Source organism: Hypanus sabinus, chromosome 10, assembly GCF_030144855.1.
Source record: "Hypanus sabinus isolate sHypSab1 chromosome 10, sHypSab1.hap1, whole genome shotgun sequence".
Classification (NCBI taxonomy): Eukaryota; Metazoa; Chordata; class Chondrichthyes; order Myliobatiformes; family Dasyatidae; genus Hypanus; species Hypanus sabinus.
The window spans coordinates 27,962,886-27,978,492 of NC_082715.1; the positions used below are offsets into that span (position 1 = coordinate 27,962,886).

The following is a 15,607-nucleotide window of genomic DNA, read 5'->3' on the forward strand; positions in this document are numbered from 1 at the left end:
TATCTGTTACATGCATATTATACATGCATTACTAATCTTCAGGTTAGAAATGGTAATGCCAGTTCAAAATCACATAAAGAAAATGATGAAAATAGATTAACCTGAAGATCTTAAATTATAAATAATAAAAAAATCGACTTAATTTGTGGATTAATCAAGGAGCCAGAGCTAATTATTATACTGAGGTGTTTAGAACTTACCATGAAACTTGTACAGGCCTCCTAAATGATCAAGAAGTGTTTCCAAAGACTTTGAAACTGGAAGTAATTCTAAGAATCTGTGGATTACAATATCAAATACAGGCAAAAATCGAAGGCAGACATTTCCAAAATAAATGGGCAGATATTGAGGCTGAATCTGCACAGGAGGATTCACCTGTTCAGCTAAGCCTTCAAAATACAGCTTCTCAGGATATTTCTGAAAGAGAAAACAAGCAACTATCAATAGCAAATGTTCAGGTTCTGTAAATAAAAACTGACTTCTAAATATTCACTGTAAACATTTTACACTTTCAATTTTATGCTTTTAATCAATTAACAATAACCTTTATAATAAAAAATTGTGAGTATGGCAGCCCAACTAGGGACATCATCTGGGAGAGTGGCAGCCTGCTACAAGTGAGAGCCTTTAACTTGCTAAAATGCAAAGTAGAAAAAAAAATAGCTGTGTGTGAGAAAAAAGTTATTTTCTGTCTGTTTAGAGAAAAAAAAATAAGTTTGCTGGTGACACGCTGATCTTTCTCTCTGTATCTCCCCATCTTTTATCTGACATGTAGTATTGGATGAACATAATTTTCTTCAACTATTAAGAAGATCAAAGATACTGATCAAAGATAACGCATTGCATTACCCAGACACCAACTCAACCACTTTCTGCAAAGACTGTTTGAAGTTGAACCAGGCGCCATATTATGATCAACCCCTCTGCCCCCCACCCCCACTGATCTTTGGGGCACATATTTGCATGACCACTAAGATTGCCTATTTTAACATTGCTTTCTCCTTCCTCAGCTCATATGCCCTGAAATGATGTCTTTATTACCTTAGACTTGTTGATTAATTATGGTGAAGGATTTGTTCACCTGGAGAAGGTCAATTATTTGTATAGTTCAGAGATTTGTATGGTGGAAGTTGAGAACAAATCACTATCAGATAGAAGGTGGCATCAAATATCTTAGTGACCATAAATATAGGGCATGATGAATTTGTATCCCAGGTGGCCATGCCGGACAAGGCAAGTAATTTAGAACTATATTAGAAATTTTTAAATCATCCCTGGTCACAGAATAGGTACCATGTTACTAGAGAACCCAAATTCAAGAAAGGCAGCAGATGTCAGCCCAGTAATTACTGCTAAAATCAGTAGTAGGGAAGTTGGTGGAAATGTTTCTGAGACAGGGTTAATCTATACCTGCAGAGGAAGGAAATGATCAGAACTGTTAAAAGGATATCCTAACTGACTGAATTTTGAGGCAGTAAGTACATCAATGAAGGTTGGGTGATGTAGTTTACATGAGCTTTAGTAAGGGCTATTACAAGGTACAACAAAGAAGCCAAGTACTAAAGATAAAGCTGATGGATCCACAGCAAGTTGGCAAATAGGTTTCAAAATTGGCTAGGATATAAAGGGATGCTTCTTGCAAATGGAAGATTGTGATTAGTGGTGTACTCAATGGATAGAGATTGGGACCTTTACAATTTGTTATCCATGTTATTGATATCTGGATGCAAATGCAGGAAGTTTGATTATACAAAGTTTGGTGGTCTTTGCCTACAAAATTGTATTGATCATTTGGTAAGGTGGCCTGAGAAGTGACTCTAAGCCTAAAAACAATGAGATATATTTTGAATTAACTAATAAGAAGAGCATTATCCAGTCTTTTGAGAACTCAAATGTATCTAGAGGGCAAAATTGTTTCAGTGCCAGGAGATTTAGAGAGGAATTCCTTGGGGAATTCCTTCTCGACAAGCAGGCAGTCAGAAACTGGAATGAAAGGTGCTCTCAACACTTTATCAGTACATGAAGTTCCTTGGAATAGAACTCTACAGGCTAAGTACTGAAACATAGGATTAATACAGTTACAAGAAATGAACTGGAACCCTTTGTGCTTACCTGGTTTTCTACATTAATTACTCAAAATGTGGTCTGATCTTCATCTAAGTCACGACAATAGACAATCACAATCTGTCTACACTAACAACACACAATTATACTTTACATGTCTTTATTGAATACATTGTTTAATCACTCACAGTCCAGACTGGAGAAAGTATGTGAACTGGTCGAACCTCCTCTAGCTGCTATAACCTCCACCAAATGCTTCCTGTAGCTGCTGATCAGACTTGCATAATGTCGAGGAGGAATTTAGGACCATTCCTCCATGCAAAACTGTTTCAGTTCGTCAAAATTTCTGGGATACCTTGCATGAACAGTCCTCTTCAGGTCATGCCACAGCATCTCAATTAGGCTAAGGTCTGGACTTTGACTTGGCTATTCCAAAACATGAACCTTTTCTTTTTAAACCATTCTGTTGTTGATTTAGTCTTGTGTTTCAGATCATTATCTTGTTGCATCAATTTCTATTAATCTTCAGGTGATGGACCGCTACCCTGACATTCTCCTGTAAAATGTCTTGATACAATTTAGAATGCACTGTTCCTTTAATGATTGCAAGCTGTCCAGGCCCCGAGGCAGCAAAAGAGCTTCAAACCATGATGCTTCTTCCACCAAACTTCACTGTTGGGATAACGTTTTGGTATTTCTGTGCAATGCCTTTTTACCTCCATAGCTTTGTGGATTTCTGTCAAAAAGTTCAACTGCCGTCTCATCTGTCTACAGAACATTGTCCCAGAAGTGTTGTGCAACATCCAGGTGGTCTTTTGCAAACTTGAGATGTGCAGGATTTTTTTTTGAGCAGTGGCTTCTTCCATGAACACCATTCTTACCCAGTGTTTTTCTTATAGTGGATACATGAAAAGAGACTTCAGCAAATGCCAGAGATTTCTGCAGGTCTTTTGCTGTTACCCCTGGGTTCTTTTTCACCTCCTTCAACATTGCACATTGTGCTCTTGGTGTGATCTATGGTGGATGCCCATTCCTAGGGAGAGTACTAACAGTACTGAATTTCCTCCATTTGTAGACAATTTCTCTTACTGTGGACTGATGAACACTCAGGTCTTTAGAAATGCTTTTGAAGCCTTTTCCAGCTTCATGCAGCTCTAAAATCTTTCTTCCGAAGTCCTCCAAAAGCTGTTTTGATCGAGGCATGGTGCACATAAACAGATCTTTCTTGAAAAGCATACGCTCCCTGCCAGTAACCTAACTTTGGGTGTCTTTATTTTAATATATAGGGCAGGGTACCCCGACAACCTACACCTCCAATCTTATCTCATTGATTGGAACACCTGACTCCAAACAGCTTTTATGGATGGTATTACTCCAAAGGTTCACATAGTTTTTTGAACCCAGACTGTGATTGTTTAAATGGTGTACTCAGTGATTGATGAGAAGAAATACAATTGTTTGTGCGTTATTAGTTTAGGCATTTTGTTTGTCTATTATTGTGACTTAGATGAAGATCAGACCACAATGAGTAATTAATGCAGAAAACCAGGCAAATGCAAAGGGTTCACAAACTTTTTCTTGCAACTGTATTTGGTGGGAACACATAGTGGGCTGAAAGGCCTGTTCCTAGGCTGTATGGCTATTCATATATACTCTATTGATCAGTCTCATTCATCCTACCCTCCAAAAACTTTACATAACTGAAAATACTTGTGTCCATGCCAGACATGCATCACCCTTCTCAGCAGGTTTGATAACAAAATCTGTGTTGAACACGATGTCAGCTCGAGGAAGAGCAACTTATCTTCCAGAGATGATATGAAATTCTACAGCTTCAGGTAAATAGTTTTCTCTATTTGTTTCGGAATTGATCAGTTCTGGTGTATATCATCCATCTATGTATGCCAGGGGTTCCCATGGACCCCTTGCTTAATGGTAACACATACAACAAGCTGGAGGAACTCAGCAGGTCAGGCAGCATCCGTGGAAACGAGCAGTCAATGGTTCGGGCCGAGACCCTTCGTCAGGACTGAAGAGGGAGGGGGCAGGGGCCCCATAAAGAAGGTGGGGGGAGGGTGGGAAGGAAAAGACTAGTAGGTGCCAGGTGAAAAACCAGTAGGGGGGAAAGATCAAGGGGTGGGGGAGGGGAAGCAGGGAGGGGATAGGCAGGAAAGGTGAAGAAGGAATGTAAGGGGAAAGCACTATGGGTAGTAGAAAAGGTGGAACATGAGAGAGGTGATAGGCAGCTGGAGGATGAGGCAGAGTAAAACTAGGATGGGGGAAGGATATACCGGAAGTTGGAGAATTCAATGTTCATGCCAAGGGGCTGGAGACTACCCAAATGGCATATGATGTGTTGCTCCTCCAACCTAAGTTTGGTCTCATCAAGGCCGTAGAGGAGGCCATGTATGGACATATCCGAATGGGACCGTGAAGCAAAGTTGAAGTGGGTGGCAACTGGGAGATCCTGTCTATTGTGGCTTAACGGCATTTTGGTCCACGGGATAAAAAAGGTTGGGAACTGCTGGTCCATACTATTGGCTCAGGTTTTCTCTCTCCACAGGCTGTTTTCTGGCAAAGGTGTGCTTGGTACGTGGAAGGCCTTCAAAAGAGAAAATTTGAGAGTACAAAGCTTGTATATATCTGTCAGGATAAAAGGTTAAAAATCTGCCTCTTCCCTTCAACCACTCCGTTCTGTGCTGTACTTTTCTATGACTCTATGACTAACGCGGTTGGATCTGCTTGTCAGTTACTAGAGCTGTGCATTTTGTAGTTTTTTAGATACTCCTCTGTGTGAATTCTCTCTAACTGTACTTTAACCAGATAATTTCAACTACAACTTATCTCCGTGGCAACTCTGGCCTTCAATCAGTTATTCCCTTTGTTTTATTCATTAGGAGCAAAGGTTGATTAAAGAAATAATCACAGCTGTGAGATCAAGTGCCTAATTAAAGAGATTATCAAATGGAGCTACACCTGATGAAAGATCATGCTGAAACGCTAATTGCATTTCTCACTCTACAACATTAGACCTTTAACAGCTCCAAGCTCCATAGGGTACCTGAGCACAAGAGTCATCTCCTCCAAAAGGACAACCTAAATCTTCAGACTGCAAACGATCAAAAGACACAAAATGATCAAGAACATTCAGCAAAGCTTTTTTTTAAAAATGGGAAAGTCATGACCAACTAACTTGATTGAATGTTCCTCTGGAGAAGATAACATGGAATATCAATAGGGACTGTAGAAATGATGAATTCTATACACCTGTAGTACAAAGGGAAGTCACATCTATATCTGCTATTTTTTTTTAAACTTGGAAAGTTGATATACCTGGTGATGCATGTAAAATGACATCTTTCCAAATGACTGCAATACTGATGATTAGAAGTTTAAAAACAAACAAGGACCTGAACCCCAGATAAAACTCAACAATCAAAATCAAGTTTAGTATCACCGGCACATGTGAAGTTTGTTAACCTTGTGGCAGCAGTAAAATTTAATAAATGATAAATATTGAACAAAAGAATTACAGTAAAGATATACATATTAAATAGTTAAGTTAAAATAAGTAGTGAAAAAACAGAAATTAAAAAAAAGTAGTGAGGTGGTGTTCATGGGTTCAACTTCCATATAGAAATTTGATGGCAGAGGGGAAAAAACTGTTCCTGAATCACTAAGTGTATGCCTTCAAGCTTCTGAACTTCCTTCCTGATGCTAACAATGTGGTATATCCTGGGTGGTGGGGGTCCTTAATGACAGACTTCTTGAGGCACCACTCCTTGAAGAAGTCTTGGAGAAGGCAACATTTGCTGAAGATGCCCATGATCCAGGCCATGGCAATTTCTTGTATCTATGATTGGGTAGGAGGAGGAGGAGAAACCTGAAGTTCGACAGGTTCAAGAACAGCTGCTTCCCTTCGACCATACTGTTCTTGAACCAATTTATATAACCCTAATCACTGCTTCAGTATAACGTTATGTCCACTTTGCACTACATTGGACTTGCATAATTTACAGTTAACTTCTGTTTTTCCTGTAAATGTTGTGCCTGTGAATGCTATGCACCTGTGTTGCTGCTACAAGGAAGCTTTTCAGTGCAGCTACATTAAATCTGATATATGTAATCTGAACTAAAGTAAAAATCAATAAGGAAGTCACTCACCTTATGGTAGCTCATGTGTTTTGTATGCCAGTCATTCTGCAGCCAATGCTCTGGAGAGTTTTCTTTCACAAAGTCACTCACCCTATTCCTAAAATCATTTGGTTTTAACAGCAGCAACTGAATAATGAAGTAACAGACTTGGGCTTCATTCCCCTCGTGGCTTCGCAAAGCCTACATTTAAAAATAATTTTCATTACAACAGTCAATTCTCTTGTATACAGTGGGGAAGGGGGATAGAAGACAGGCCACACACACATAATCTGGAAGCATTTAAGTTTAGATACTTCAGATACAATCTTTCCTGGTTCGTTATCTTTGTGGAGATGGGAGAAGTAAGTATGACAAGAACTAATACATACAGTGTCTTGAAAAAGTATTCAGTCCCCACAACTATTTTCATATTTTACTGTCTCATTTTCTAAGTCTAAGATATTTTGACATGGGATTTTTGAGCTAATCTACAAAGCACTGTTCATCATCTCAAATCAAAAGAACAATTCCAAAACCTGGTGACAGTGAACTAAAATTAAAAACCAATACTGGAGCTGAAGAAGTATTCATTCTCTTTGTAACTACAATGCTAACATTCTTCAGGTGCAGTATACCTTACCGACCATTCATTTTGCTGATTTGCTCATTTTGCTCTAAGGGGTGACTCAACTAAATACTGAGCAAAGGGGGATGAATACTTTTGAATTACTGACATTGCAGTTACTGAATTTTTATATTTTCAAAATCTCCTAAAAAAGCTCATCTAAAAATCAGGTATATTGTAAAGGAAGACACCAGAATCAGAGATTTTAAATCCCTATTAATTATTGCATGGCCATAGCTAGATCTCAAATTGACAATGGTCAGCAATAAGAAATATTTAGTGTTTACTGTGAGGAATACTAAGGTCACAAATAAAGCTATAAATATGTTAAAGTTTTACACATTGCATTAAAAAATATGCATTTAATTTTCAATTAATGCCGTGATCACTAACACTTTTTCAGTCTGAAATATCAAATGTGTAGCATGACTCATTTTTCCCACTGAACTTGAAAATTGATTAACAGTAGACTTACTAAGCACAAAATCAGTCTGTCCAAAGTGACAATGTTGTACTTCCACACCATATCATTGAGGATTTCAATGCATTTGTTCAACTGTTGCCCTCCAGCAGAGGTTGAAAATTCATAAACGAGGAAATCTGCAAATGTTCGAACATGAGCTACCAAAGCTCTAGCTCCGATTCTCTCCAATACTCTGCATTCGAAGAAAAATACAGATCTCCTTCACCATTATTTATAGAAAAATTACATAACTTGCAAATACATTATATTTTTATATGAGTAAAAAATGTGTACCTGCAAAATTCTAGAATTCAAAAGCAATGTACAATAACATTTATATTTTTCAAATAAGATGCTAAGAGTTTATTACATTAAAAGAAATAAAAAATTAAGTGGGTGTAAACTTAAAGACAAAACTACACTTTAAGGTACTAAATCATAGACGGTGAAACAAAAATAATTACAGAAACATCTAAATCTGTTGAAAACAGGCAAATGTTACAATTATAATAAGTACAAATTAATTGAACAGATTTATACAATTAAATTTCTTTTAGACAGCCCCTCAGGATTGAGGATTATTTGCTTTCATTCCAATTTTGTTGGTTCTGAGAAATCTAATGTAGCCAATTTCCACGGGTGGGGCAGAAAAGTGGAAAGGAGTTATTTTATGAGGTGATATACTCTTTCCATGTAGCCTATGTGTAACTCTCAATACATGACCTGAGTTTTATAAGACCATCCTGATTGCTACTTTTCACTTAAGAGTGCTCATGGGCCAAAGTCTACTGAGAATCACTAAGCTGTCAACAGAAATAGTACAGATATATATTTAGAACATTTAGAAGCCATTTGGGCACATTTTTAAACAGGAAAGCTTTTGGTGCTTGAGGGTCTAAAGCAGGCAAATAGGATTAGCACGGATATGTATCAATGAAGCCGGCCAAAAAGGCTGGCTTTGGTTTTGTGCGATTCTATGAAGTGATCACATGCAACCCCACAACTTTATGTGACACATTTTGATACTAATGGTCCTTAAGGTAAGGAATGACTAATGCCAATTATTTTCTATGTTCTATTAAACAATATTAGAAAGTGGAACAGTACAGCACAATGCATGCCATTCAGACCAGAATGTTCTACAAACCTCTTAACCTACTCCAAGATCAATATAACCTTCCCTAATACATAGCCATCCATTTTCCTTTCATCTGCGTGCACTGTTCTAGCAGTAAGTGAAATGTTGTCATGCATATAGCCTTTGTTGCTGCACAGTTGGAATTTTCTTTTATGTAAATTTTAAAATAATTGTACAATGCCCTGTAATTATGTTAATGAATATAATTCATACATTTTCTAAATCAACCAAACTTACAATTCTAACTTACCACAACCTTTACTTTGAAAACAATAGTCAATTCAAACCTGGCAACTCATGCAATGCTAAAAGAGCTGTCAATTCATATAATGTGGTGGTGGGGGTGGGCATGTGGGTGTAAAGTGGAATTCTATTTTGCTACGATTCAAAACAATTAGATTATAGCTAAAAACCTGTACAATGTTATTTATAAGATCTGTAACATGAATGTTCAGCAGATTTCCAGTTCTTACTACTTTTTTTTCGTAAATTTGCATGAAGTAATTTTATTGGTGTTCACCTGTAGCCAATCTGATTAATGTGATCAGTCTCCAACAACATTTTCCACAGTAGACAGAGGAAAAGTGGTGGAGAACCCTGCATGGAGAAATGAGTAATGATATCGTTCTCATTGGTCATGGATTTCCACTTCCTATATTCTTCTTCCACGTTCTTTTTTAAGTTAAATCGGCTTTCCTGAGGTACGTTGTTTTGTTTAAAAAAGGCCTAAGACAGATAAAATATTTTAAATCAACAGATTTAACAACTTCAATATATTATAAACACATATGAAAAACTGGTTGCAGAATTATTTTCAAAACTTGAGTCAATCACTATTAAACGCTGGCCATGAAACCCTGCCAAACTGTTCTTGATTTTATGCTGAAAGTGGATCACCTTTATAGTTCAACTGCTTTAAGGCCTATATTAATACTTTGAAAACATAGCAAAAGATAAATTAGGAGCAGTAGTAGGCCATTTGGTATTTCAAGCCAAGTCCATCATCCAAATTCAGTACCCTGTTTCTGTTTCTCCCCATTTCCCCGATTTCTTTACTATTAATCAATAGCAGTACTTAACAATTGACCTCACTGCCTCCACAAGCTTATCATATATCTGGGTGAAGACATTTCTCCACTTCTCTGTCCTAAATGGCATACCTCCAACCTGCGGCCCATTGCTCTAGACTTCCCCAAAAATCAGGAATTCCCTTCCTGCGTTTTGTCTGTCCAGATCTTCTCCAAGTTTCAATGACATTCCACCTTATTCTTTTAGATTCCAATGAAGATAAACCCAAAAGTTTCAATCTCTTTTCATGTTAGTCCTGCCAGCCAAGTAGTAAGTCTGGTGAACTTTCACTCCACAGCAATGGCATTCTTCCTCAGATAAGGAGACCTAAACTGATCTAATAGTTAAGGTATCATCTCACAAAGATTCTGTATAACTGCAGTAAGACACCTCTGCTTCTGTGTTGAATTCCTCCCACTATGAAGGCCAATGAAGACCACTCCATCTACCTGCTTGTTTACTTTCATCTACTGGTGCAAAGAATTCACAGGTCCCACTATATCTTCTCTTTTCCTATCTTATTGCTATTTAAGTCATAATATGTCTTCCGGATTTGCCATTATAATATCCTTACAATAAAGTGAAACAGTATTGAAAAACATTGGGGCAAATAAAAACAAGCTCTGAATTGTAACATTTCTTTGAAGGTGAAGAAATGTAATAGGTCTTATTCTAAATTTTACCAATTAGTTGCAGAGAACATACACTTTAAGCTACTTGACTACCACCGCAGATGCTCTCTTCTATATGGTTGTATTCAGAAATATAGAAAATTTTGATACCGCAATACCCATCAGAGCTTGAATTTTTGGGTTTCATTAGCTAAGAATAAAATCAAAAACCAGAAACAGGAAAAGAAATGTTGCACAAGTTTCAAACATAAGTGAATTTAGTGGGAATACTTTGGTATTCATTGTTAATTTCTTATGCTGTTACAGCTGCTCTTTATAGAATTTTAATTCAATATTGTAAAAATAGAATTCTAAATATACTCAGCAGATCTTGCAGCATATGTTGTTTTTGGGTTTTTTTGCATTACTTAATTTAAAATATATATATTTCTTATTGCAATTTACAGCCTTTTAATATATTATATATTGCAATGTATTACTGCTGCAAAACAAATTTCATGACATAGCCAGTGATATTAAACTCGATTTTAATTCTGATGCAAGAAATAAAATTAACATCTCATGATGATGATGATTCCTCAGAACAGGAAAAAGTTATAAAAATTTAAGCATGTACAGAGGTTGAGGAAGGGGAAAGGGAAGCAGAGCCAGGAAAGTTCAAGTGATAAAAGGGACATTAGAACAATTAGAAGAACTAAAGAAGTATGAATGAGCACAACAACAGTGGTTCAAGGAGATGTGGGCAATGGTTAATATCTGAGATTAATGAGCACTGGGAAGATTCCAGAATTACATAGAGTGCTTAAATGAGAATTGATTTCTGTTCCTACAGCTTGTATTGGACTTAATCAAAAAGCACATCCGACTTCCGGTAAGATGGCGATTGCTTAGCTGCTCCGAACTTTTGCTCCGTCATTTTCCCTATCTTTGCACTATATGTCTCCATTCTTAAACCTTAGTTAGGAATTTTATTAGGTCTCTTTTACTTGCCTGAGAACACATCTATCTTATAATGTCTACCAAAACTTCTAAATCCAGGAAAAAGGAAGCTATGGCTCTGCCGACTGAGATTCTCGCTGTTCTGGAACAACATCGAGATGATATTTTAAAGGAATTTAGAACTTCTTTCAACCAGCCGGATGCCAAATTGCATCGGATCAACGCTAGAGTGGACGAACATGCTGAACATTTATCTCGCATCGACTTGACTTCTGAAGATTTAAAACGCCGTGTCCAATACCTCGAGACCCTCAGTTCCAGCCTAGAGGAGAAGAATAGTAAACTTTTTTCCAAAATGGTGGATCTTGAAAACCGGAGCAGATGTTGCAATCTATGAATTACTGGTTTGCCAGAGGCCACCGAACAGGGTTCCCTCGTGAAATTGTTTTCCGATTTTCTCTGTGAGATTTTTGGGAAAGAATTTCTTCCGAATCCACCTGAGCTTGAAAGGGCACACAGGGTCTACGTTCCCTGTGCAATTCTGGGATCCTACCCACGACCGGTAATTTTGTGCTTTCATCAATACCAGGTGAAAAACTGTTTGATTATGGAGGCACGCCGCAGAGGTACTTTTGCTTTTCAAAATTCAGTCATTCGTTCTGTGGAGGATTTTGCCCCCCAGGTTCTGAAGAAGCGTGCTGAGTTTAACGGTGTAATGAAAGTGCTTTTTGATCGTGCACTTAGACCCTCCCTTCGTAACCCAGTCGACCTTCGAATTACGCTTACTACTGGAGAATATAAGTGGTTTAAGTCAGTGAAGGAGGCTGAGGCATTTGTTGGAAGTCTTCCAGCTATCCAGCCATCTTTGGAACCCAATCGGACCTCCTAAAATGGTGGATAAGTACCTCTCGTAGTAAAATTATTTTTTCCGGACTCAGACTTTACTTGAATAACTCAGACATTATCTATTGAAACTCTAAGGGCTGTAGACAATCTCTCCCTGGACTTTGCGTTTTTTCTAAATAGATATTCTGTGCTTAATGTTTCCCTGCGGACGTTTAGATTGTACTTGTGTAATCTATTTTATTCTAGTATAACCTTATCTATAGAGTTCTACAATTGACTCTAACTTGTTTTGGAGGTTTGGAGTTTTTATTGAAGGCCTCCCTGTTGGTTGATTCACAATTTAAGTTTTGCTGCTCTTTTTTTCTGTAAATGGTTGATAAGTACTCTCCTCGAATCCATAATTTCCCCCTTTTCTCCCTCCCTTCTCTTTTTCTCTTCTTTTAATCTTCTATAATTTTTCACGGGTAGGTTAGTTTTGGTTTTCTCCTGATTTTCTTTGTATTAAGTTTTATACTTCTGCAGAAGTTGTTCCTATTTGTAATTATGTTTTCTAGTGCATAAACTAGTTACCATTTGCTATAGTATTTATACGGAACTGTTGTTAATGACACAGATCTGGAAGTCATATTTGGGTTTATTTTTTTGGTAGAGCTAGCTGCTTTTTTTGGTAGCCATCTAGCTTTGGGTTGCGTGGATGGAGTGGGTTTTCCAGTTCTAACATCACTCACTGTTTTTATTGCTTTCCTTTGTTACTCAGGACATGTTTATGTTTTGATTCTACGAATCTATGTTTACATTTCTGCTCCTAGACTGTTATTGTATTGCTTGACTTTTTATATGCCTGCTGCCTTCTATGCATTAATAATTGATAATAGCTAGTACACTTAAATTTGTGAGCTGGAATGTAAAAGGATTGAATCATCCTGTTAAAAGAAGGAAGGTATTCTCACATATTAAACAACTCAAAGCTGACATTGCTTTCCTTCAAGAAACTAATATTCGTTGTTTTGATAACTCCCGGCTTTTGTCAAAGTGGGCGGGTCAGCATTTTCATTCATCTTTTGCCGCTAAAGCTAGGTGGGGGGGGGGGGGGGGTCTCCATCCTTATTAACTCAAATATTCCTTGTGAACTCCATAATAAGATATCTGATACAAATGGCCGTTTTATTATTGTTTCTGGTAAACTATATAATACTAAAGTTGTACTAGCAAACCTGTATGCCCCCAATTTTGATGATGTTAATTTTTTTGAACGTTTTTTTTCCTCACTACCAGACTTAAACTCATACTCTCTTATACTGGGTGGTGACTCCAATTGTTGGTTAGATCCTAATTTGGATCGATCGTCCTCTGTTACTAGACCACGTACTAAATCTGCCTTAGCTATCCAATCGTTTCTCTCTAATTATGGTATCTCTGATATATGGCGATTCCTTCATCCTACTGAGGGAGATTATTCTTTTTTTTCCCACATGTTCACCATACCTTTACTAGAATTGACTACTTCTTACTCGATAACCAACTCATTCCATTTGTCTATTCTTGTGATTATCAGAGTATACTGATTTCTGACCATGCCCCAATTACTCTCTCTTTAAACTTTCCTGGTCTCCCTCAGAGGAATAAACACTGGCGGTTTGATTCGACTTTATTATCGGATGATGATTTTCTGAAATTTATTAAGGATCAGATAACCTTTTATTTTAACACTAATACATCACCTGAAGTGTCATCCCAGATTGTCTGGGATGCCATGAAAGCATATCTGAGGGGTCAAATAATCTCCTATACAGCAAATCTTAATAGAAAGTCCTGTGCAGATCGATTAGACTTCATTAACCAGATTAAAGAATTGGATCAACTGTATGCTCAAACTAAGAATCCTGAACTATACAAGAAGCATGTAGAACTTCAAACTAAATTTAATCTTCTGTCTACTCAACTTGTCGAGTGCCAACTTCTCGAAAGTAAGAATCACTTTTACATTCATGGTGACAAATCTGGTAAATTTCTAGCCAATCAGCGGAGGCGTTCCAAAGCCAAACAACTTATTACAAAGATCTGGAAGGAGAACGGAGACTTTACATCGGATCACTTAGAAATTAATGACGCATTTAAAAGTTTCTATTCACAACTTTATTCCTCTGAATCTTTGAATGACAATATCTCTGTAGAACATTTTTTAAATAATCTGAATATTCCTTCGCTTTCATCTGATTTTAAAGCCAAACTTAATGCGCCTATATCATCAGAAGAAATATCTTTTGCAATTTCTGCACTGTCCTCAGGGAAATCTCCTGGACCTGATGGGTTCCCTGTAGAATTTTATAAATCATTCTCTTCACTTCTTTCTCCTCAGTTACTCTCAGTATTGTCTGACTCGTTTAATTATGGCAAATTGCCAACCTCTTTTAATGAGGCATCTATTATTCTTATATTAGAAAAAGGAACAGAGTGTTAGGAACAGAGTGTTCCTCGTATAGGCCGATTTCTTTGCTTAATGTTGATGTTAAAATCTTGGCTAAAGTTTTGGCTTATAGATTAGAAACTGTTATTCCCTCTATTATTTCTGATGACCAAACTGGTTTTATTAAAAACCGTCTTCCTTTTTTTAACATTCGGCATTTATTTAATATTTTATATTCACCTCCAACTGGGATTCCTGAATGTGTTATTTCCCTCGATGCGGAGAGAGTATTTGATTGTATAGAGTGGAACTACCTTTCCGCAGTCTTAGAAAAATTTGACTTCGGTCAAAGTTTTATCTCTTGGATCAAATTGCTGTACTTGTGTCCTACTGCCTCTGTTTTAACTAATTTTCAGAAATCCCAGTTATTTAACCTCAAACATGGCACCCGTCAGGGATGCCCTTTTTGTCCCTTTCTCTTTGATTTGGCTATAGAACCTTTGGCGATAGCATTTCGAAATTGTCCTGAGTTGTCTGGGATTTGGAGAGGGGGTGTTGAGCATAAAGTTTCTCTTTATGTTGATGACTTATTACTCTTTCTCTCAAATCCATCTACATCCTTACCTCCAATGTTTTCACTTCTTGACCAGTTTAGCCAGATCTCTGGCTATAAACTTAATTTATATAAGAGCGAACTTTTCCCAATTATTAAAGAAGCACAAGAATTAACATTTCGTGATCTCCCTTTTAAGATAGTCCATAATCAATTTACCTATCTTGGGATTACTGTCACAAGGAAGTTTAAAGATCTCTTTCGTGAAAATTTTGCCAATCTTTCATATACTATAAAACAGAGTCTGTTACAATGGTCACCTCTATTTATGTTTTTGGTAGGTCATATTAATGTTGTTAAAATGTATGTTCTCCCTAAACTTTTATACTTATTTCAATCAATCCCAATTTTTATTCCTAAATCTTTTTTTGATTCCTTAGACTATTATTTTGTCATATCTGTGGAAGAATAAGCGCTCTAGAATTAATAAAATCTATCTCCAAAAACCTAAAAAAAAGGTGGCATGGCTTTACCTAACTTTCATTTATATTATTGGGCAGCCAATATACATTGTGCTACCTTTTGGTCTTTTTTCCATGGCCAACCCGAGTGCCCTAATTGGGTGGCAATGGAGTCGAGCTCCACTAAAGAATTATCTATCTCTGCACTTCTTGGCTCTACACTCCCTAGTAGTTTGTTCAGATTAATAGCTAATCCTCTTGTTAGACACACTTTGCG

At 37.1% G+C, this 15,607-nt stretch overlaps 1 protein-coding gene across 2 annotated transcripts in view; it reads right to left on the reverse strand.

Moving 5' to 3' along the window:
• Positions 1-15,607, reverse strand: part of med23 (mediator complex subunit 23) — a 106,402-nt gene that overhangs the window by 23,370 nt on the left and 67,425 nt on the right. For both annotated transcript variants that reach the window (XM_059981567.1, XM_059981566.1), the window contains exons 19-22: positions 8,945-9,150; positions 7,299-7,479; positions 6,229-6,399; positions 201-417 (exon numbers count right to left, since the gene is read on the reverse strand). In XM_059981567.1, coding sequence (XP_059837550.1) covers positions 201-417; positions 6,229-6,399; positions 7,299-7,479; positions 8,945-9,150 — 775 coding nt within the window. The remainder of the gene's footprint in view (positions 1-200; positions 418-6,228; positions 6,400-7,298; positions 7,480-8,944; positions 9,151-15,607) is intronic.